We start from the raw sequence: 22,492 nt of genomic DNA on the forward strand, positions 1-22,492 counted from the left end.
AACAGTAGGGTTAGTCAGTAAAACTAGGGTTTTCTAGGGTTTGCATTTTTCCTTTCTGCTTTCAGTTTCTTTCTGCAAGTAGATTAGCCTCCTTTGAGTTAGCTTTCATCCATCAGTTAAAAAGCTTCTTCTAAGAGCTCATAGAAGTTGGATTAAGCTCCTAGTGGACTTGTGCCAACTGATCAAGTGACAGCCGCGACAAGAGCTAGTACTTGTGCATATAGCACCGTCGCTTCCATGTTTGTTACGAACTACCGGGTTGATAAAAGTAAAGAAGCGAGTCCCAGGAGTTGCAGCATTATTGCTGCAATACTGGGGCCCACCATCTTTTTGGCGCCGTTGCCAAGGAAGCGTCAGAGTATTGGTGATTTCTGCTTTTCTTCTACTTTCCACTACAACCTTCTGCTAAGTAGTTTATTTCATTTCAATTTTGCAAGTGTAGATTAGCATTTCAATTCCGCAATTTCAATTCTGCAAGCGTAGATTAGCATTTCATTCCTGCAATTTCATTTGAGCAAAATAGATTAGTCCTGTTATCACTCAGGTTGTTCCCTTTGACTCGCAAGGGAATACGGCCGAGGTAGCCACTAACCAATCTTTGGACTGCAGGTCCTAGCCTACCCGCAATCAGAGAGGGCTCTCTCTTTATGATTTAGCTTTGTTGATGATGATTTTAGGCAAGTTATTGAGTTCAAGGGGTTTTGTTTGAGTTTTGGTGGGAAGGATGAAGCTTTCAAGTAGAGATTTAATGCATAGTATGATAAGTTCAAACCATTGGGCATGGAGTCAAGGAGTGGGACTGCTGGTGCGTTTTCTTGGTCACAAGAGAAAAATGGAGCAAGGTAGCTACACATGAAACAACTTTCGAGCTAAATTGAGATGGATTGAAGGCTAAGGAATGAGAGGCAATTAAGAATCTCTATTTCAGATTAACAGAGGGAAGGTGAATGAGCTCTGTCTAGGAGCAGTAAAGAATCCCTAGATAACTGTCAAACATGGGTGAATTAGGAGAAATATGAGCCAAAGGGAATTCATATTCATTACCAATTCAGAGGAAAACATAAAGAAACAAAAAAGTTGAGCATAGAGTGCAATCAAGAAAGTTCTAAGCTAATATTTTTATCTGCTATTTAGATGGCGACATATGTATGATATGAGCATATATCAATGGAAAACAGAGGTAGAAATCACTTATTGAGTCGTGTTGCAGCACAAGAATTCCATATTCATTCTTCAAAACATTAATAACACAGCAGACAATCCATCCTCCAAGCTTTTCAGCAGTCTTTGATTAATGAAAACATCAAGTATACAGAGCGAGTCTCTAGTGGAGAAAATCAACCAACCAACCCTCTAAACAGTAAATTAGGGTGGTTTTATAAGCAAAATATCTACAAGAATCAGATCTGAGACAGATCTGATGTAATAAGTGTCTTTAACCTAACATATGCCTGAAATAAATGCAAGAAAATATCTTCGAGCTGCGCTGGGGGCAGCTGTATCAAAAAGAGTTAATGTGTTGTCTTTATGGCTCTGTGCTGATCATTTAGTCATAACTGTGCTTTGGGTTTTGATCCCCTGCTCTTGAGTGGTTTTGAGGTGCATTAACTATGATTTGAGAGTTTTGAAATAGCTTCACCGCTTTCTTTGACTTTGCTTGGGGGCCTTCAATGTCTGCCTGCTTTGGAAATACAGATTTCCACCAAAAATACTAACTGATAATCTTCGCCGCTTCCTCTGATACACTTTCACTGAACCTGGGCTCCTTGTTGTCTTCTGACTGCTTTAAACTGTCCCATCGACATTTTATGGCTGCTGCTCGGCCCTCTGTTTGCCTTTAGAACTGTCTTTGCCCCTTTTCCGAACCTATGTGAAGAAATTCCTGTGAATTTACGAATTTCGGGCCCTGTTGGTAGCCGCGCCATGAGAGGGCTTCCATTTTGTCCTATTTCCCTAATCGCACATCAAAAACTGCCTCGATTTTTCATTCTAGGCATCCGTTGGTGCAGATTTCGTGCTTTGCGCCCTTTTTGATGATGACGTCAGCGGTGGGTCCCAGTACGACGGTGACGTGGTAGGGTGACGTCAGCAGTATGGCCGGGTGACGTGGTAGTACGGTAGGGGTGATGACGTGTCAGTACAATGGCAGCAACACAGTGGCAGGAGGCCGACGCAGGATGATGACATCATGATGACGTGGTGCTGACGTAGGAGGGCGGAAGGCGGTATCCGATTTTCCCCGCACCACCTTTCGCCACAGGTGGTATTGGGGGAGGGGCCTCTGAACACATCAGGAGGCTGACACGTGGCGGGGGTACGATGGGGAAACCGCCCATCCCCCGGACGTTAACCTCCGGCGGATCGGCACATGAAAACACCCGCCCACCGTTGATCTCGGGCGCTGGCCATCGGACGGCTGGCGGGGTAGGTGAGGTAGCGGGAGGTTAGGGACGGGACCCGCCCATTTTATTTAATCAAAAATGCGCGACCGGGGGGGGGGGTCCAAAACTTTGGAAATGTGGGTTTTATGGGTTAGTTTTAAGCGGGGGGAAATGACAATTTAATGTTTAATAAAACATTTAAACATTAATTTTGGGAAAATGACTGTGGAGGGGTAGGAATATGAGGTTTTATGGGTAAAGGGGTGGATATAGGTTATTGGCCTAACCAGAGGTTTAGACCAATCCCAGAGTTATGACACGGATGGGTTCATAATAGTCCCAGGTGGACTATTATATCCCAGAACTGTATGTACATAGCTATAGTGCTATAGGGGGGATATGTAATATTTTTGGGGTTTTTATATAGTTTTTTGTGTAATAGGGGATAAGGAGATGATCTAGGGAGCTAGATAGTAGAGTTAGGAGTTAATATGAGTTTGTGAAATGGAAATGTAAGGGGAATGATGCCAAGTTTATGATCTGAAACTTAGACATGAGATTTGAATGGGATATGGAGAAATGAGTTTACACAAGAAATGTGGCTTCTTTTCACTGAAGAAAGTCAAAGCTTGACTTGGTATTTTACAAAAATGAAGTAATAACAGGACTGGTTGGGCAGATCCCAAGGTCCTCAAGGGGATGTTAGTAAGTGATTTGGGGATTTAGAAGAAAGGGGAATTAGACATGCCTCGCTTGAGCTCTTCCAAAGGGGAATTGCCTTATACCTGTGATTTGAATAGTTATAGCATTAAAAAGCATGAAATGGATCACCTAGCTTGATTCTGCAACCACAAAACTACTTACCCAGCCTACTTACCTAACATTTTTTCTTCTTTTTGCATGGGTGCACTTGGACTTGCAGACCCTGATTATCCTTTTTTCTTTTTGTTGTCCTCCTATCTAAATCTACACTTATTTCTTCCAAGGGCCCAAATTAAGAAGTTGTTCTCCTTTGTTTCTCTACCTATCTACAAATCTGCCAAGATTAAACTGTTTGGACAGATTTTTATTCTCTACATTCTAGAACAAGAAATTGAAACCTAGGGAAGCCAAGATTAAGCTGTTTGGCCTTCCCTTAACAGAAAATTCTTCAAAAAGGAATAACTCATCAAAATTGGAATACAGCAGTGGCATTTAGACTGGCACACTTTCATGGCGTCTTCTTTGGCCTCTTTTGGAAATATGGAGCATTGCAGCATGCAAAGTATGACATATTTGGCACTTTCAACTGTCAATCATGAAAGATGAACACCTGTTGCAACAGGAGGCTAACAAGTCCTTTCCTCCTTTCATTTCAATTCTGCATTTTCATTTCAGCAAGATAGTTAGTTGCAGTTCAATCTATTTTAGTTTTGTAGATACAAGAAGAAAAAAGAAAAAATAAACCAAAAAGATTTCCTTTCGTGCCTTGTAGGAGTAGAGATAATTCAGAAAAATGATTGCACAACACCCCCACTGCTTCACACAGCCAACCTTCTCTCTTCTTCAATGGTTGTGATTAAAGAACACTTAGGTGGACAACAAGACATATTTGAAGAACCTCAAGGGAAGAAGAAGAAGAAAACATTCCTCTGGAGCAAATGGCTACAAACAGAAATGTTGGGAGCAGTACCTTATCAAAAAACAAATTTTCAAATCAGATGGAAGATTTCAAGAGCGAGATGAGGCAGTTTCTTGCCATGCAACTAGATACCTTGCAGATCCAAAGGAAGCAAGAGGAAGCCAAGAGGGCTTTGGCCATATTTTGTCCCAGGTGCACTAGAAAGCATCCTAGGAACGAATGCCCATTGCACTCCATAGATGTGTATTTTTTGTGTGAAAAAGACCATCCTACAGATTAGTGCCCTTCCTTACCCAGAATAAAATCTGCATATCAGAGGGCTAAAGGAGCCACTGAACCACTCTATTATATGTATCAAAGGAGGCCACATGGACCCATACCTTACTAGCAGGGAATGCAAGGGACATCCCAGACCTATTACGACCCCTATCAAGCCACTTCCATGCCTTCTTGGGATCCCCCTACTCATCCTTCCTAGTCCACACCTGCTCCTCGGTCATTCACATATCCACATTATGCCCAACCAGCTGCTCATTTGTTTCACTCTTATGCTCTGCCACAGCCTCAGTGGAATCCACCTCATCAGGGGTGGAGGCCCAAGTACAACTCTCATCCCACCCCTTTTCCTCCAACACCTGCTCAACCGAAACCATCGCGTCCTGCTCCACCAAGGCAACCCCAAATGCCTACTCAACCGCAACCCCATCCACATCCATCTCAAATATACACCCCCACTCAACTACCCATACCACCATTTCCAAACCCGCACATTGGAGTCGCTCAACCTGATTGTAATGCTGAGGCACAACATGTCCAAAAAACTTCTTTTGAGCTCAATGATATTGACCATAGCTCAGGAAGAGTAATACAAGAAAGAGATTATATTGATAGCATTGAAGGATCAGATCCAGCAAAACAAGGTTCAAAAGAGGAGATGAAAGAACCATGGGCTGCACTCGATGAAAAGAAGGGATCAGAATCAGAGATCGAGAAAGCTCCCTCATGGTTACCATCAAATCCTCCATGTAGCCAAGAGAAAAATCAGCAAAAAGAGGAAGATGTGAAGGTCATGATAGAAGGTGACATGAAGAATGATCCAGATCAGCAAAAGGACCAAGGATATCAGAGCTATATTGAAATATGGTTTCAGATGGTCACTAAGTTGCAGCAGTACCCTCTTCCTCAGCTATGTTTGATCCCTTCAAAGTCAAATCATTTGGTCTCTGAAATCCAGATAGCTGTCAAAGCATGCATCTCAAGCCGCCACATCATTTTGTCTCTAATCTCGATGTGCACATGGCTCTATTGGAAGTATTCTTATACATGAAAATAATTTTGTTTTTCAAGTAGGGCAGGGTAGGAAAAAAGAAAAAAAAAAGAAAAAAAGATGAAAATAAAAATCTAAGGTGAAAAACTCCTCGGAGGCGCCTTGGATTGGCTCATTGATTGAAAACCTCCATGAGGTGGTCAATGGGTTGGGAAAAAAAGAGAAAAGAGAATAAGATCTCTGGGTGAAAACCTCCATTGGAGGTGCCCAGGGCAGGCAATTAGGGTGAAAACCTCCATGAGGTGCCCTAGTTGTTTTCAAAAAAAAGAGAAAAAGAAAAATAAACCTAATTTCCATTGAATAATTTCAGGTTGCAGCAAGGACATTGCAGGTTAGAAGGATCGCTCAAAACAAAGACAGAGGAAGTTCTGTGCCTTCTACAGGAAGTTCTGTGTCTTCTACAGGAAGCCTACAAACAAGCCAAAATTGATCTCTGAAGAGGACCTGAAGGCCGGAAATCTATCCATGAGGCTTGCAAGCATCCATGTTTCCATCCCTCACCCTTTTCCATCATTTTTTTCCATCTCATTGTGCTTCTTTCCTAAAAACTGTGTGTTCTACAGGAAGTTCTTGTAGAAATTACAGGATTTCTACAGGAAGCTAGAAATGGATTTCAAAAAGGCAGTTTGGCGAACATGATAGCTTCCTCATGGGTTCATAAGTCCTCCTACAATCCTCAAACCTCTCTCCCATCAATTCCATGCCTGCATCACAGCCCAAGCTCATTTTTTTTACATGCAAAAACTTGCAGAATGCTTTGAAGAAAAAATACATAGAACATATTTTTTTTTTTTCCCTCACATGAAAACCGTGCATCCATTTACAAACCGTTTTATGGGGAGTTGTACAGGGATGATGGAAACATGCCTGAGTAGTTTCAGCCAATTCCGGTGCACGATTTCCAAGAAACCAGCCTCCATCACCTTCAACCATTTTTGCATTTTCTCCATATCCGTGCATCCATTTCAAAACCTATTTCATGGGGAGATGCATATGGGTGATAGTAACCTACCCAAGCAGTTTCAGCTGATTTAGATGCACATTTTTCGAGAAATTTACCTCTGTAATCTTCAACCATTTTCCATTTTTCTCGAAATCTATGCATCCATTGATCACAATTTCACTATGGGAGGTGCATAATGATGATAGAACCATGCTCAGAAAGTTTCAGATCGATATGGTCTATCGTTTGGGAGCTGTGGAGAAAATAATTCGTTGTCTTGTAAAAATTCAACATCAGCAGCTTGAGGGTGCAAGTCTGAATGTGGAAACAAACTCCTGCAGCATAGATCCGGCCAGAGGATACCTGCACAAGAAAAACAGCCATGAATCAATAACCAAGCCATCATGCAACCACAGAAACAAATGCATGTAGCAGCAAAAAGCACCTCTCAACAGCCACATTCGACTTCCAGGTACGTGACTAAACTCGTTCCTCTGATTGCATGAATGTAATTTGAAAATTGCGTGAGCAATGAGATGGTTTTCATTAAAAAAATTGGTGGCTAGCTAACTGGCCACCCTCATCCAGTTCAAACAACACTTGGTGGGTGAATGCGACATGTGTGCTCAGCGATCTCAGGAGGAAATCTGGAAACAGGTAGTGGTGACCGTTTAAACCTCACCGTGATTGATGGACGTGGTTACAGGCAGAGAACAAACAGTTAAACACTGCACTGGGGACCGACAGTCTGCATGGGGCCAACGTGCAGTTGGCCAGCTCACCCCCCATCAATGGAAATCTTCATAAACAACCAATCGAACTCTCACCACTGTTGTTTCCAGGTTATCATCGTCCTTGCAGCTACAACAAGATCCATACCACCTCCATAGCAGCAAACCAAGCTTTCTCTACCAATTTTTTAAACCCTTCTGCTTATCAGTGCTCTACAGGAAGAAGTTCTACAGGAAGTACGACACAGCTTTCAGAGGTAGGGAAGCCTGGAATTTTCTTCATCGAATTTGGAGTTCTGAGAGAGGTAGGCTCGAGACACTCTTCCATGCATGATATATTCTGCAAAGGTGATGAATTGAGCTGTTTTGAATTGGAGGGTTAGAGACAAGTCTCCCTGTGAGTCGAAAATCACAATTTTCCTGTGTTGCACAAAATTTCTCAGTCGGTCTTGCGTCAATATTCTCCTCCATAGTTCTTGTTAAAACATTTTTTTTCCTGTAGAAAAGATAAAGCACTGTGAGGGCTAACCTGTGTGTGAAGAATTTGAATTTACATGGTTGTATGTATGTTGGGGATGAAAATTGAGCTATGTGCCATGTCTGTGGAAACCTAATTCTTCCTTCTATACAAGGATAGCTGAGTCTTGGGTAGCAAAAGCATTAGAACCAGGGAATTGGTGCAGATTAAACTCTAAACACCCGAGAGATCCTTTCCTGAAGTTCAAAGGAGGAAACCATAAAACAACAGTCCCTTTCTGCTCCGAGCATTAAAATAGAGCACTCTCACCATGCTCGGGGGGTTTATTAGGAAGGAACCCTCGAATTCCAGTAAATTGCATGAACATCCTGAGGTGGTGAACCTCTTCACCCATGCCAATTGGATGACCTTTTGTGACAAAATCCAGGGTCATGATGATGAGATAACGGAGGAATTCTTAATGTCCCTGCAACCTAAGTCAAAGACACAGGCCACAGTGAACTTCAGAGGGTTGACCCTATAGCTTACCCCTGAACTCATTAGTCAGGTCACTGGTCTGCCATTAGGGATACCCTGGAGCAAAGAGGAGAGGGCATTGGGCCAAAAAGCCAAGAAAGAATTCTTCCTACCTGAGGAACGTTTTGCAGAAGACAAGAATGGGGTACGGAGAGCCAGCTTACATCCTCTTTGGAGTGAAGCCAGTCTCCAAATCATGAAATACATTACCTTTGAGGGGCAGTTCAGTATTGTTTACGGCTATCATTTCAGGTTGCTAAGTGAACTAAGACATGGGATGGATTTACCTCCAGAAAAGAAGTTGAGTATCCCCTATTTTCTTCTGCAATCATTGATTGAATGTGGCACAAAAATTAAAGGAAGGGACACCGGATCAGTTAGCCCATCATGGGCTCATCAAGCTTTTAGTAGAAGATGCCCTCCATACCTACACTGTCCCCCTCTCCTGGGAGATTTTCTGCAACATGTCCAGAGATGACGATATAAGAATTCTGGCCGAGGAGCTCACCTCATCCAGCAGTGAAGAAAGGGAACACACTAAGGCAAGAGAGAAAGCCAGTGGTAAAGAAACACAGGATAGACCACCACAGGAAGCACAAGAAGAGAAACGAGGAGAAGGCCAAGTTGCAAAGCCTAAAACTATGGGAGGAACAATGGCACAAACACCCAGGGAGAAGAGATTGTAGAGTAGGGCAGAGAGGACTGAAAAATCCCAAGCAAGTGAGGACACAACCAAGGCAACCACACCAAAATTAAAAGGAAAGACACCCCCCAGCCAAGCAGACTAAAACAATGAAAACAGGAAGCCAGAAAATAGTTTCTACAGGAAGCCAGAAAACAGTCGACACAGGACTTTCTACAGGAAGCATGGAAACAGGGCAACAAAAGGAGAAATCGCCTAAGATTTTAGCCGGGGAGGTAGTAGCTGTGCTGGCTACCCTAAACACATCTCCAAAGCAAAAAGGAAAGCGAAAGAGGGAGACTTCCATGTATTTTAAGGCAAGAAGGAGTATGCGGATAAAAACTGGTAGACGCCAGCCACAGTCAAAAGAGCCAATTATGCTTGTAGACACCCCAGCTAAACAAAAGGAAATGTCTCCTTCAAAGGTATCCATCACCTATGAATGGGGAAGCTCGAAAACGTCCACCTAGAGAGAAAGGATTAAAATGTTGGACACAAAGACCTCTCTACAGGATACTGAGACTGTTATACAGGAAACATTGGCTAAGCTAAGAAAGATCAAGAAATTGGAGGAAAAGGTGGCCAAACAATCACAGGAAGAAGGAAAGACAAGGAAACATCTGATGAACAACAAAGGGAGGACAAGTTGCAAGCTGAGGTTGAGGCGCTAACAAAATTGCTATAAGAAAAGGAGCACAGGCAGTGGGAAGAAGCAGAGAGAAAAGCATGGTTTCATGACCGAGAAGAGGACATCAGTTCAGAAGCTTGGCATGACAAGGAAGCCACCAGGGCCATCAAAGATGAGGAGATAGATTAGTTGCTCAGAGGATGAGCAACACTTTCAATAGGGGGTGATGATGAGCCCCAAAAATGGATAATTATATGGGCTCATTCAACCTCCTAATTTGACATAATCCACCATTCTCATTAGCTTATTGCATGTTTTTGGTTATATTTATGCTAATAGAGTGGATTGGGTTAGTCATTATGCCAACAAGTCTAATGGGTGCTTTGTGCAGATTTTTAGTAAATTTTGAGACAAAATCAAAGGTTTTAATGAGCACTTAACAACCAAATTCATGGAAGAACAAGGGAGAGGATTTGTAACAAGGTATCCCCTTCATTTATGGGCCTTTACCTCAAATTCTCCACCATCAACTCAAAGTTCAAGGGCCACCAAATCGATTATGACAAGGGCAGCTGAGCAAGGGCTAGTAAAGGTGCTATTAACTACAAGTTTTGGCAGCCAAGTTTCTAAAGTTTAGGAGGGCTGTTGGGGTCCTCAATTTGTATAAATAAGAAGGCTTAGTGCCTCATTTTAGTTAGTCACTTTGTTGGCGGAAGTTATCTAGTTTGTAGTTTGATTTTAGTCATTTTTTAGGCAGTAGGTTAGCTTTGCATTTCAACACATTTTCAAGCTTTTCCTTGTGGATAGTTTTTGGAATGTAACTATTATTTTGATCAATAAAGATGAATCCATCTTTGCACCAGCTCTAGTCTCTCTTAGGAGGTTGTATCTCTTGGGGTTGGGCCCAACCCAAGTGCCCAATACTTCCTTTGTTTACCTTTATGTGTTTTTGCTGCATTCTTAGAATAAAATCTGCTATTTAGATTTAAATCTTGTTTTGTTATTTAGGTTTCTTTTGATGATTAAAAAAGGCTTTTCATGTTCATATTGATTTGATAGGTTGATAACGGGTAAGATCTTTATAAAGAGGCCATCAAGCACCTCTGATCTCACCTCTCCCTTAGTGGGACCATGAGCTGGGACAAAGGTGAACTTGCTGCCAACAAAAACATTGTCTTTGCCTCACCATGCAATCATTAGTGTTAGATTCTCATTTGTAGAAGTTGATACCAGTTGTGGTTAAGCATTCAGATTAATGATTTCTCAGTTTGCATAACTATTTCACGTGATTTCATTACAAATAAACTTCTTTTCATTTCCTTTGCTGTTACTTAGGCCAGATTAGAATAAAGTAGTTAGGTCATTGGTTTTCCAAGTCTTTGTTTGTTCAGTTTGAGAAATAACTTGCAGAGCACCTATATTACCTCTCTATATACCTTTCCTCCATCAAATAATCTGCTCCAACCCTTAATCCATTATTCCTACCCTTCATTTGCCATACTTTTCCCACCTTGCCCTAATTTCTACATTCTTGTGCATCATCGCTTCCTCCATCCTCGAACAAATCCAATCGCTCCTTAGCCCCATTCACCAGGTCCTAGACCACTTAACATCATTATCCAACCTCCATTTCCACTTTCCCACCATTTTTCCTCCATCAACCTTCCAAAATCCTCCTTTCGGAACATCTTGTAGAAATTTCAGAACATCCTGTAGAACCCTTACAGACTTCCTGTAGAAGCTCACGAAAGCGGTTTCTTGAGATCCGATCACTGTCAAACTCTCTGGAAGGGTGCTAGGGACCCCTTAGGCCCTCTTCTAACCTTCCCAACCTTCTGCAAGCATTTTCTTTTGCCAATCCACTTCTGCACAGTAAAAAATAGTTAAAGCACATGCACAATAATTCTGCCAACTTACTCAAAAATAAAAAAAGATGTTTCTTTTCAGATTTCAATTCAGAAGTAGCTTAGTCACATGAATTTTACCTTTCTAAGAGTAAATCGCATTCCTTTCTGTAGTTTTCATCATTTTTCTTTCACCAGTAGGGTTAGTCGGTAAAACTAGGGTTTGCTAGGGTTTGCATTTCCTTTCCGCTTTCAGTTTCTTTCTGCAAGTAGATTAGCCTCCTTTGAGTTAGCTTTCATCCATTAGTTAAAAAGCTTCTTCTAAGAGCTCATAGAAGTTGGCTTAAGCTCCTAGCGGACTTGTGCCAGTTGATCAAGTGACGGCCGCGGCAAGAGCTAGTACTTGTGCATATAGCACTGTCGCTTCCAAGTTTGTTACGAACTACCGGGTTGATAAAATTAAAGAAGTGAGTCCCAGGAGTTGCAATATTATTGCTGCAATACTGGGGCCCACCATCTGGCGCCTCTTTCAGCCAGCTACGCACTTCTTTCTTTATTGGGCTACAACCTTCTCCATTTCTGCCACATCCGGGGCACGCCATTCCAGGGGCCATCACTCGATTACTGCGAAGATCACATTATCTGTTGTGATGAACAGAATCTTCACCCATTTTTGTGTTGGATCCTTGCATGGTCGGATATACAGGTTACGCATATCCACCTTGAACTCTGCCAGGATTTGGAAGCTGTTATGCACTGTAGGAGGCAGGCGTAGCCATCGGTTGATCCAAATTCAGATGCTTGCCTCCATGAACACCCAGAACACCTTCATCTCGCAAATCCTCTTTGTGTCTTTTGTAGCCAAAAGCAAGGTGTACCTCGCGGCTTTGGGCAGGTCACCTTCAAAGTGGGAAACTGGATGTCTTTCGGTAGCTCCCTTGCAAGCAACAGGATGGATAAGAGCAACCATGCATAGTGGAAGATCTTACCCTGCTCCTGGGCCTCCTTGCAGTTCGTCAAAAAATCGTCGCAGAGGAACTGAGCCCAGTTGAACTCGACCCCCTCTGCACATTGCTCTGCGAACGCAATCATAGAAAATGGTACTTCGTTGGCACAACATTTCCACATTAGCTTGTCGTCCAGCAGCTGGGTGGCTATGCACACCCCTTTGTCCTTAATTCTTTCTATTGCATACCCTCACTTTTTCCTCTCTACTTTATACTTGGCCTTCATGGATTCTGCGAGGGCCAAGTGGCTACTTTTCCCTGTTATGGCCGCGGGGTTGTGTCCTTTGAATGGCAGTCGAGAAATTCAGTGAATTAAGTCGCCTGTGATGGGAATAGACTTCTCCATCCAGAGATACCCATCATGCACTAGGCACAACAGCTGCCTGATGACGAAAATGGTGATGGGCACATGGTGGTAGTGGGGTATCCATTGTAGATGGAGTAACCCAACCTTCTCCACACCATACAACCATTTTTGTTTGATTAACTCTCTGCGGCCAGGTGTGGGAACTTCTCGTTGTCTGCGAGGTCCCAATCCTCGAACTTCATGGTAGGTATTCATCCCAATGACAGACCTTCAAACCTTATACCATTGGTGAGGGGCGGGGTCTGGAGTGCACTCTTCATGGCCTCCAGGTCCTTTGGTATCTTGGCTTTCCCCTTCCACAGGGGGACGTACGGAAGTAACTTTGTCACAGAAGGAATTTTCGAGAAATCCTCTGCCTCATTGTCTTGTGCCTCAATTTGAGTGATCAGAGCTTGCATGTCTTCCACCTCCTCGTCTGTTTCAATGGTTATGACTTTTCCCTTCTTTGCCATTGACAATTTGCCAAACTGTGGGTTTCTTGGGGAAACATGGATTGGCCACATAGTTTGTTTATCTTTCTACAGCCATGGCATTCGTGGTGATTTTGGAACTTTGGCATAACTGCAGCCTCTCCGTTCGGAAGTGATTTAGCCAAGCAAATCTCGGTACTACTGGCCCTTTCACCAACAGTCTACAGAGCGTGGAGTGAGGTCTCATCCAAACTAGTATGGATGGGTGCTAGAACCAGGTTTCCGCACCTTGGGGATGTCTGATATGTGGTAATTGGTACACGATTCAACATTCGTGCTTACTGGGCTATGCGCACCAGTGAGCCCTTTGCATCCTTCATGCAGCTCTAGCTGTAGTACGACCAGTGTTAATTACCCAAATCTTCCTTATTTAGGTTCTGTTCGCTAATTACTTATAGGATTATAAGCATTCATATCAATGTTTACCAAGTGCGTGCATATAAATAAATAGATACGATTAACACATAACATCAAAATACAGATTGATGAAATAGATGCACAATATGCTGAATCCAACTTATCTTTGTTAATAATCCTTTCCAAGTTCAGTTCAATACAGACCCGACTTTGTCCTGCGCACTCAGCTGCAGGGGTCTGCGCACTCAATTGCAAACTCTACTAGGCCTCTGCGCACTTAGCTGCAGAGCTTCCACCTACTACTATGACCCAGTACACTTTAGTTCCACTTCTGTCCTCTAACCATGCCTTCACATCTGTATATTGTTGAAAATAGGAACAAGAAATGCTAAAAATAGAAGTGCTAAAAATATCACTACTATAAATAGTAGTTTGTGTACTAGTGTTACACATAGCAGCAAGGAATGAAAAATGGAAGTGCTATAAATAACATTGCTAAAAATAGCAGTTCGAGATAGATTCCTATTTTAGTTAGTCCCTGAACTAAAATAGTGAAGTAAAATTCGAATTTGATCTTAGCAGCTATTTGTAAATTAATTAATTAATTCATCTTGAGTTAATTAGTTAAGGAAAATCAAACATGAAATCTATGTGGGGACATGCAACAATTTCTCCTTTAATTGAGGAATTTATCCATCAGTTAAAGAGATAAGAGTGAGTTGTAATTTGAGTTGTAATTAGTTGACATAGTTAACTAATTTAAGTCGAATTAGATTAATTCAAATAGTTTTTTGAATTAATGTAAGTTCAGTTAGTTAATGCTTGCATGCATGTAACTATTGCACTTTAGATAACTTAGTATTCTCTCATAAATAACTCATGCATGTCAATTCAGACAGAGACTCAGTTGAGATCAGAGGAGGGACAATGTACTATAAGTTGCATGGATTTTTCCTATAAAGGAAACTCATCCATGTAGAAGGAATTATCTCCTTCATGGTTGTGCAGTTATTTTAGAGGTTAGTGAGTGTGTGAAGAGGCCAATTCACACAAGTGGCAGCATTGGACCCCAAGTAAAACTACGCAAGGAAATAGGAGGCTTGGAGGGCAGAGGAGAAGGTTTGGAGAAGCCTTTGACTGTCTATGAGTGGCAGTTGGATTGCAGAGAGAGCATGATAGCTTATGAGCTGATTCTTTTTGTAATCTGAACATATTTTCCACTTGTATGATAATATAGAGATTGGGGTTTTAGGCTGAGGCTTTCCTCGGGTTATTTCTTCTGTGTTATGTGTGGTTGATTTCTCATTCTCAGTTATATGTGTTCTCTTGATCTTGCTCAATTCGATTAAGCTTCCACAAAGTGTTGTAGAAGTAGATCTTGTATTGTGTTTTAGTATATTGCATAATCTATTGATCTACAGTGGGAATTTCTACATGGTATAGGAGCAAAGGTGATCAAGGTGAAGAACAATATACAAGAAGGAGGAGTTTGAAGGTTGTGGTTTTTGAATATAGAAATCGAGTTCTTATCACATCTCAAGTTCACCAATGGCGGTCAATGGTTTAAGACTCGAGTATGCCCTTGATGGAAGCTCAAATTAGAGGATAAATGTCTAAAGGACTTCATTGATCAAGAATTCCCCAAGGCGATTGATGCTACTTAACTGGCGGAATGGAAGAAATGTGTGGCTAGAGCAAGGAGAATCCTCCTGGAGGGAGTTTGAGACCATATTGTCTCGAGCCTCCATGGGAAGGAGACACCATTTTCAATGTGGAAAACATTGAAAGATCTATATCAGAATAGCAGCGATCAGAGGAAGCTGGTGCTAAAAGACAAGCTTCGTAAGATCAAGTGTGAAAAGGGCCACACGATCTCTACATATCTCAACAAGCTCACCACTTGCAGGGATGAGCCTGGAAGTGTAGGGATCATGACAGCCAATGATGACATGGTGAGTCTTGCACTCCTCAGTCTTCCTAAGAGCTGGCATAGCTACCAAGACTCGGTTAATGGAAGAGAGAAACTGCTAGATTGGGAATGACTTTGGTCAGATCTGATGCAGGAGGAGATAAGAAGAAGCACGAGAGATGGTTCTTCATCCAAGGAGGATGAAGAAAATTGCACCTTAGCAAGTAAGGCAAAGAAAAGGAAGGAGAAGGATTCTCATCCCAAATCGAGATCTTCCCATGGTGGGAAGAAGTTTGACAAATTGAAAGTGCAATGATTTCATTGTCATGAGGTGGGCCATTTTGCTACAAATTTTCAACTGAAGATATCCAAGAAGGGATCCTTGGAAGGATCAGAAGGTGAGTGGTGAGCACCAGTATTGCAGCAATAATGCTGCAACTCCTAGGTTGCCTACATTACTCTTATCAACCCGGTAGTTCGTAACAAACTTGGAAGTGACGATGTTGTATGCACAAGTACTAGTTCTTACTGCAGGTTGTCACTTGGTCAGCTGGCTCAAGATCATTAGGATCTCAAGCCAACTTCAATGGATTCTAGAAGAAGCTCTATATGTGATGAAAGAAAAGAAAGCTTACTCTACAGAGGCTACTCTAATTGTAGAAAGGAGAAAGACTGAAATGTAAAGCAAACCTAATAAACCCTAATTAACCAACTAATCCTACTTTTGCAGAAAGCACTATGGAAACCATGAAATGAATGCCATTACCTACTCAAGGAAGTAAACAACATCTACTTAAGCTATTTCTGGAAGAAATTGAGAAAAAAACATCTTTTTGGATTTTTATGTATTTTTATGTGAATTTGACATGCATGTATTTTATTGTGTGTGAAGGTGGAAGCGAATAGGTGGTGTTGGAGGGTGACTTTGGGACTTGAGGGGATGTAGGATGGTGTGGATGGGTCCTAGGAGGTCTCGGGTGGCCTTCTGGAGGCTTCTCCCACATTCAGCCTTCAAAAGAAATCCTACAGGAAAATCTACAGGAGGACATAGGGGATCTACAGGAGGTCTACAAGAGGATGTCGAGAGCAGTTTTGAAGGTTTTGAGGGTGTGAGAGTAGGTGGAAAAGGTAGATGAAGGTTGGGATGAGGTTTTAAGGCACCTAGGGTCCACCAAGAATCACTAGGAGAGAGAAGGATGATTGGGTTCGCTCAAGGAGGGAGGAAGAAATTCTATGGAAAAAGGCAGAAAACTAAGGCAGATTTGAGGTGAACTTTGGGTGACCTGTAGGGCATGGATCAGGGAGAGAATTTGATGGCTGATAGGCTGACCTGCTATGAGAAGAGTCCTGCTGCAAAAGAGCTGACAGTCAACCAATAAGATCAAAACAAGCAATGAAATGAGTGCATCTAGAAAAACAGAATTTTCCATCAAGCTAGTCTAAACTATGATCTATGGAAGTGAATGCTGAGAAATGCTACAAGAAAAGAAAGCATGGAAGAAAATTTATTGCAACAACAGAAGTGTGCATGGTGGAAAAGATCTAAAGAAAAGCATTAACCTTCTAACAAACTGCAAACACTAGAAGTCCTATGAAGAAGGAAAATCTGTGTTTTTGGGGCAACAAGAGGGTCTTTGCCTCAATTCATAGTCCCAAAGGGAGGAAGAGAGGCCAAGGCACTATTTCTAACCTTTTTAATCTTCTTTATATCATGGATTAACCTTCTATAGAAAGCACAATGAAAGCAAACTACTAAACCATAAAAAACAACCTATTCTTAACCAAGAAAGAAATTCATCTACCAGCAACTAATCCATAGACTGAAACAAAGCATATAAATACAAACAAAGAGGAGCTTTGCTACTTGGATTAGGCCCTAACCCAAGAGCTTCAGCCCTCTAAGGTAACTCAGTGCTAGCTCAAAAAGGATCTCATCTTTATTATCAAAAACAGTAATAAGATTACATGAAATTGTCACCAAAAATAAGCTCGAAGTTGAGCAGAGTTTACATCAGCAAAAGTACAACAAAAATCTGACAAAATTTGACCCTAGTGAGGCCCTAGGCCTCTCTACTTATACAACTAAATCTCCCAACAGCTTCCTTGAAATTAGGGAGGCTTGGCTCCCAAAACTCGAGATAAACATCAGTTATCCTCCACTTGCTCGGCTGCCTCCTAGTGCGTTGATTTGGTTGTTTGTACTCCGAGCTACATGAAGGGGAATTCGAGGTGGGGAGTAGTAAATGAGGGGTATTTCCTCCTATAAATCCTTTCCTTTGTCCACTTTGAGTTATTGTTTCCAATTTTCCATTGAATCTTTGACTTTGTCTTCAAAATTCAACAAAAATTTGCATTAAACACATATTAGACCACATGGAATCATAACTAAGTCAACTCACTCCATAAGCATAAATATAATCAAAAAACATGCAATAAAATAAGAGAATGGTTGATTTAGCTATGTTAGGAGGAAAAAGAGCCCATATAGTTAACCATTTATGGGGCTCATCATCACCCCCCTATTGAAGTTGTTGCTCATCCTCTAAGCAACTTAGTCCATCTCCTCATCTTTTATGGCCCTGGTGGCCTCTTTGGCATCCCAAATTCTGATGTTGTTTCCTATTCCTTGTCATAGAAGCCTTCTTTTCTATCTATCTCTTCCGACTACCTCTATTCTTCTTCTTCTGTTCTTCCTTCTAGCATGCCTAACAGCAATGGTGGGCTCAGTTTGAGGCCAATCCATTTGACCTGCAGCCTCTACATTAAGTGCTTGTACATTGGCACTCTCCTTAGTGCCTCCTTCATCCTCATTGGGGAATGATATTCCCTGATCTTCAGACTGTGTGGTAAGGTGTTCCATCTCCTCATACACACATGCACATAGTCATCCCCAAGTAACCTTTCCATGTCCTCAAAATGTGCAATGGCTTGTGCTTTATCACTTATATATCTAGGGGCGATTTGAGGATTATTGGCAAGCAACTAGTGTGTGCTGATGAGAGCCATGGGATCTGATGGCTCAGCTCTGATCATTAATGGCTCATTTTGCTCTCTTATCATCAACCTTTTTGCTTCTATTTCCCTTAACTCTTCATGGTTCATCCATGAAGCCATGGCCATTAGTTGTAGGTCCCCTAGCCTAGCATTGGGGTCCCACACATTCATGTCTGTGAGGGCCATATTATGCAGGTAAAATTCTACTATTTTTGCCTTATCGTCTACTGTGCTTTGGTCACACAGGTCAATAAACTATCTGTAATCTTGAAAAGGCACTGTGCCTCTTTGCTAAGGTCTTGATATGAAATTGTAACCATTGGTCCTTGAGGTATAAGCCATAGGATTTTGTTGGTGTTCTACATTGCAGTGCCTCCATGGATCAGCTAGCCATGCATGCCAGCTAGGTCTCTTTCTCCTTTAGCTGCCTCCTTAGAAATTCATTTTCAGTTTGAAGTTTGCTTCTTGCAATTGCTTCCCTATGTCTGACAGCACTTAACTCTCTACCCATTTCTCTCAGTTTATCTTCCATATGTCAAACATCCTCAACTCCCTTGGATTTGGCTATTTGCATCCATCAATGTTTTCTTATTCTTTCCATTTCTAATTCAAGGAATAGTGGCATTGCAAATGTTTGTGGAATTATCCTACCTCCTTCAAGAAGATGGTAATAGAGGCAAGGCTGGGCTGGGGATCAAGTTCTTGTGGCTTTGTGGCTTCCTCCTTCCCCTTTGGCTATTCTTCTATTCTTTTCTCAAGTTGTTGGGTCTCCTGTAGCTTTGACATTGTCTCCTATAGAACTGTCTGTGCCTCTTGTGGGACTGTTTCTGGGTTCTGTAGTTGCACTTTCTCCTTCCAGGTGGAAGATCTAGGAGCCCCTATTTCATATGTGATAGGGGTTTTTGAGGGAGATTCTTCCCCTTTGACAGAGGGTGAATCTTCAGTTATAATTGGCACTATTGAAGATGGTTGGGGTTTTCCTGTTTTGATCCTTGTGCTTTTCTTGGCCTTGAAATACAAGGATGCCTACCTTTTTCTCTTTTCTTTTGGTTTAATTGGTGTGCTCAGGGCTGTGAAGGTAGTTGTTGCCTCCCTTTCCAGGGTCTCACGAGACCCTTCTCTTTGTTTTGCCTCTGCTGCCTCTTTTTCTCCTCCTTTTGTCTCTTATTATTTCCCTGTTTTCTCTGTTTCTTGTTGTTCTTTTTCTTCACCCTTCTCCTCTTCTAGTCTTGCTAATTCATCAATTGCTTCACCTTCTCCCCCTTTCTGCTCTTCTTCCTCACTGTCAGAAGGACTGATATCATAGGTGAGGGCCTTTATGTCATCTTCTGTTGTCATGTTTCTGAAAACTTCCCATGCTATAGGGAGTGTGAATGTATGGAGGGCTTCTTCCACTAAGATTTTGATTAACCCATGGCGAGATAGCTAATTTTAATTCCCTGCCTTAACCTTAATGCTAGACTCTATGAGGGACTGTAGGAGGAAATAGGGGATGCTGAGTTTCTGGGGTTGGAGTGTCCATGCCATATCTTAGCTCATGAAAGATTCTAAAATGGTAGCCATAGACTATGTTGTACCTCCCTTGATAGGAAATGTATTTGACGATTTGGTAACTAACTTCATCCCAAGGGTATGGTATGCTAGCCCTTCTAATGCCATTTTTATCCTCTACTAGATGTTCATTGTTTTGGAAGAAGTTTTTCTTGGCAGCCTATCCAATTGGTTTTTCATCTTTGCTCCAATGTAATCCAAGAGGAAGGGTAGTAACCCTACTGATAAATTCAGGGGTTATCTCCATGAAAATGCCTCTAAAAGTGACAGTGGCATGTGTTCTTGAGTGAGGGACTAAAGAGAGGGAAAATTCCTGGGCAATTTCCTCATCAAACCCTTAGAATTTCTCAAAAAAGTTCATCCAATTTGCCCTTGTGAATATGGCCACTACTTGGGATGTTCATGAAGACTGGTGGAATTAATGGGATCCTTCCTCATGAATCCTCCTATCATTGTTTTTATACCCCTTTTGAAAAACAAATGTAGATATGGAGACAATAATTTTGAAGAAAACACGAAAATAGAGGAAAGCTATTTTTTTTTTTTAAAACGGGTAGAAATTTTTATGTAATTTCTCCTCTTCTATGGACTCAATTCCTCCTTAAAATGATATAATTCCTTACACATACTGATAATAAAGTTGGGTATGCATGGAACCTATCTCCTCAAGCCAGAAATCATGCTAAAAACCTGTGTTTTCTTCTTAAAAACAACTCACTGTCCCTCCCATAGAACTGCCTATAGGTGCTCCCGTAGAACCTGTAAGTGCTCCTGTAGACAATGCCGAGAGCAGGAGGATGGGTGAGATGGGTGGAGAATGATGGTTTCGAGGCTGTGTGGGCACAAGGAGTTTGTTGTAGATAGGTTTACAAGGAGAGAATGAAGGAAAGGGTGGTGAGAGTGCTCGAGGAGGAGTACTTATTATTTCTGTGGGATATTTTTGGCGGTGGGGGTGAGCTAGAAAAACTGTACATTGGCCATATTTAGACTGTTGGTCCCCACCTACCTTGTCATCATAGTTCCTTCCCACAGTCACCTCTCATTATTGCATTGGAGTTTACATACCCTCCACTATGTGTCCTTGGTATCTTTCTCTGAGTTGACTATGCACACGTGTGGGTGACATCTTCGGATGAGTGCAGTCAACTAGATGAGGTGGCCAAGTTAACTTGCCACCTTTTCCTCGTTCAACCTAAACCATCTTGTTTCTCATTCATATCTCTCAATTACACAAATGCAAACAGAGGAGCATGTTAGTCACTTACCTGTGAGTCGAATGTATGTGCTGTGAGGTATTTTGGCTCCTTCTACTGTTGTATGCCTGTATTTCTGTTGCTGCATGCTATTTGCTTTCTGATTTGTGGCTTTTTGTCTTGTGTAGGTATCCTCTAGCTATATTTAAGCTTCATATGTCTCCTTCAATCTTCATGGTTGCACTTTTTTTTTTGTTGCTGTGGCTTGATTTCAATGGGATCAGCTGCTACAGGAATTCCTATAGGAGCTCCTGTAGCTGATTTTCCCCTTGAAATTTCAGCTTATTTTGGTGTTGGGAGTTGTGAGGATGATGCTAGAGATGCAGATGGAGATGGAGATGTAATAGGTAAGCTACAGGTGAGGGCTTCCTCTCTTATTTTTGTTTTTTTTCCTTTTACTAAAAATTGTTCTTCTATGTTTTTCTGTGATAGGAAGACAAAATGATGATGATGATGTGATGCAGGTGTGGAATGGATAGCAAGGAGGGTTGATAGCTATAGGAGGGTTTACATGTCCTTTATAAATCTTCCCTGCCCCTCAAATTTATTTTTGAACTATTTCTGGCTCTTTGTAATTCCTACAGGAGCCTCCTATAGAAAACACAAAGCCTCTTGTAGAACACACAGTTTCTGAAAAAGGAGCACAATGGGGTGAAAGAAAGGTCAGAAATGATGGAGAAGAGTGTGGAGGAGATGAAATAGGTGATTGTGTGAGTGTCGGGGCTCTGTGGCATCTTCTCTTGCTCCCTATGGTCCTCCTGCAAACCTACAATGCACATTAAAATTCAGTTTTCTTTTCCTTTTATTTTGTTTTTTTTTTTTTTTTTGAAAACAAACAGGGCACCTCAGGGAGGTTTTCACCCTAGTTGCCTACCCTGGGCACCTCCAAGGGAGGTTTTCACCCAGGGATCTTATTCTCCTTTCTTTTATTTTTTCTGTTTTTGGCATCACCGGGCCACCTCAGAAGAGGTTTTGAACCCAATGGTGGGACTCAAGTGCCTCATGGAGGTTTTCACTTGAGTCCTTATTTTTTATTTTTTCTCTTTTTATTTAGTGAGTGGGTGAAGTGGAGGCTAATACATGCTCCACTACCATCACTGTCTTATTCAAATCTTTAATGAACTCTCGCTTGGATAGGGGCTTCTTGTAAATTTTCAACCGATGTCCATTGACAAGCATGGGGATGGCTTTATCATCAATGGTTATGATTAGAATTGAACCATTGTCATTGCGTTTTTCCATAGTGTAGGGTCCCAACCATCTTATCCTCAGCTTGCCTTTGAAGTCTTTATACCTTGAATCATAGAGCAATGCCAAATCTCCCTCTTGGAATTTCTTCTCCTTGATATTTTTGTCATGGCATATCTTCCTCTGAAGCTGAACTACCTCTGTGTGGAGAAGGGCCTGCAATCTTTGTTCATCCAATCCCTTGA

The 22,492-nt window shown here is 41.8% G+C and overlaps 1 protein-coding gene across 1 annotated transcript in view; it reads left to right on the forward strand.

Annotated features, from left to right (window-relative positions):
• The window catches only part of LOC149239810 (uncharacterized), a 92,119-nt gene extending 70,581 nt beyond the window's left edge, over positions 1–21,538 (forward strand). The window contains exons 3-4 of the mRNA XM_089369974.1: positions 21,284–21,406; positions 21,492–21,538. Coding sequence (XP_089226100.1) covers positions 21,284–21,406; positions 21,492–21,538 — 170 coding nt within the window. The remainder of the gene's footprint in view (positions 1–21,283; positions 21,407–21,491) is intronic.
• Positions 21,539–22,492: the final 954 nt, after the last annotated feature.

Source organism: Pinus tabuliformis, chromosome 8, assembly GCF_031772625.1.
Source record: "Pinus tabuliformis cultivar Carrire ecotype Pingquan chromosome 8, CPIR1, whole genome shotgun sequence".
Classification (NCBI taxonomy): Eukaryota; Viridiplantae; Streptophyta; class Pinopsida; order Pinales; family Pinaceae; genus Pinus; species Pinus tabuliformis.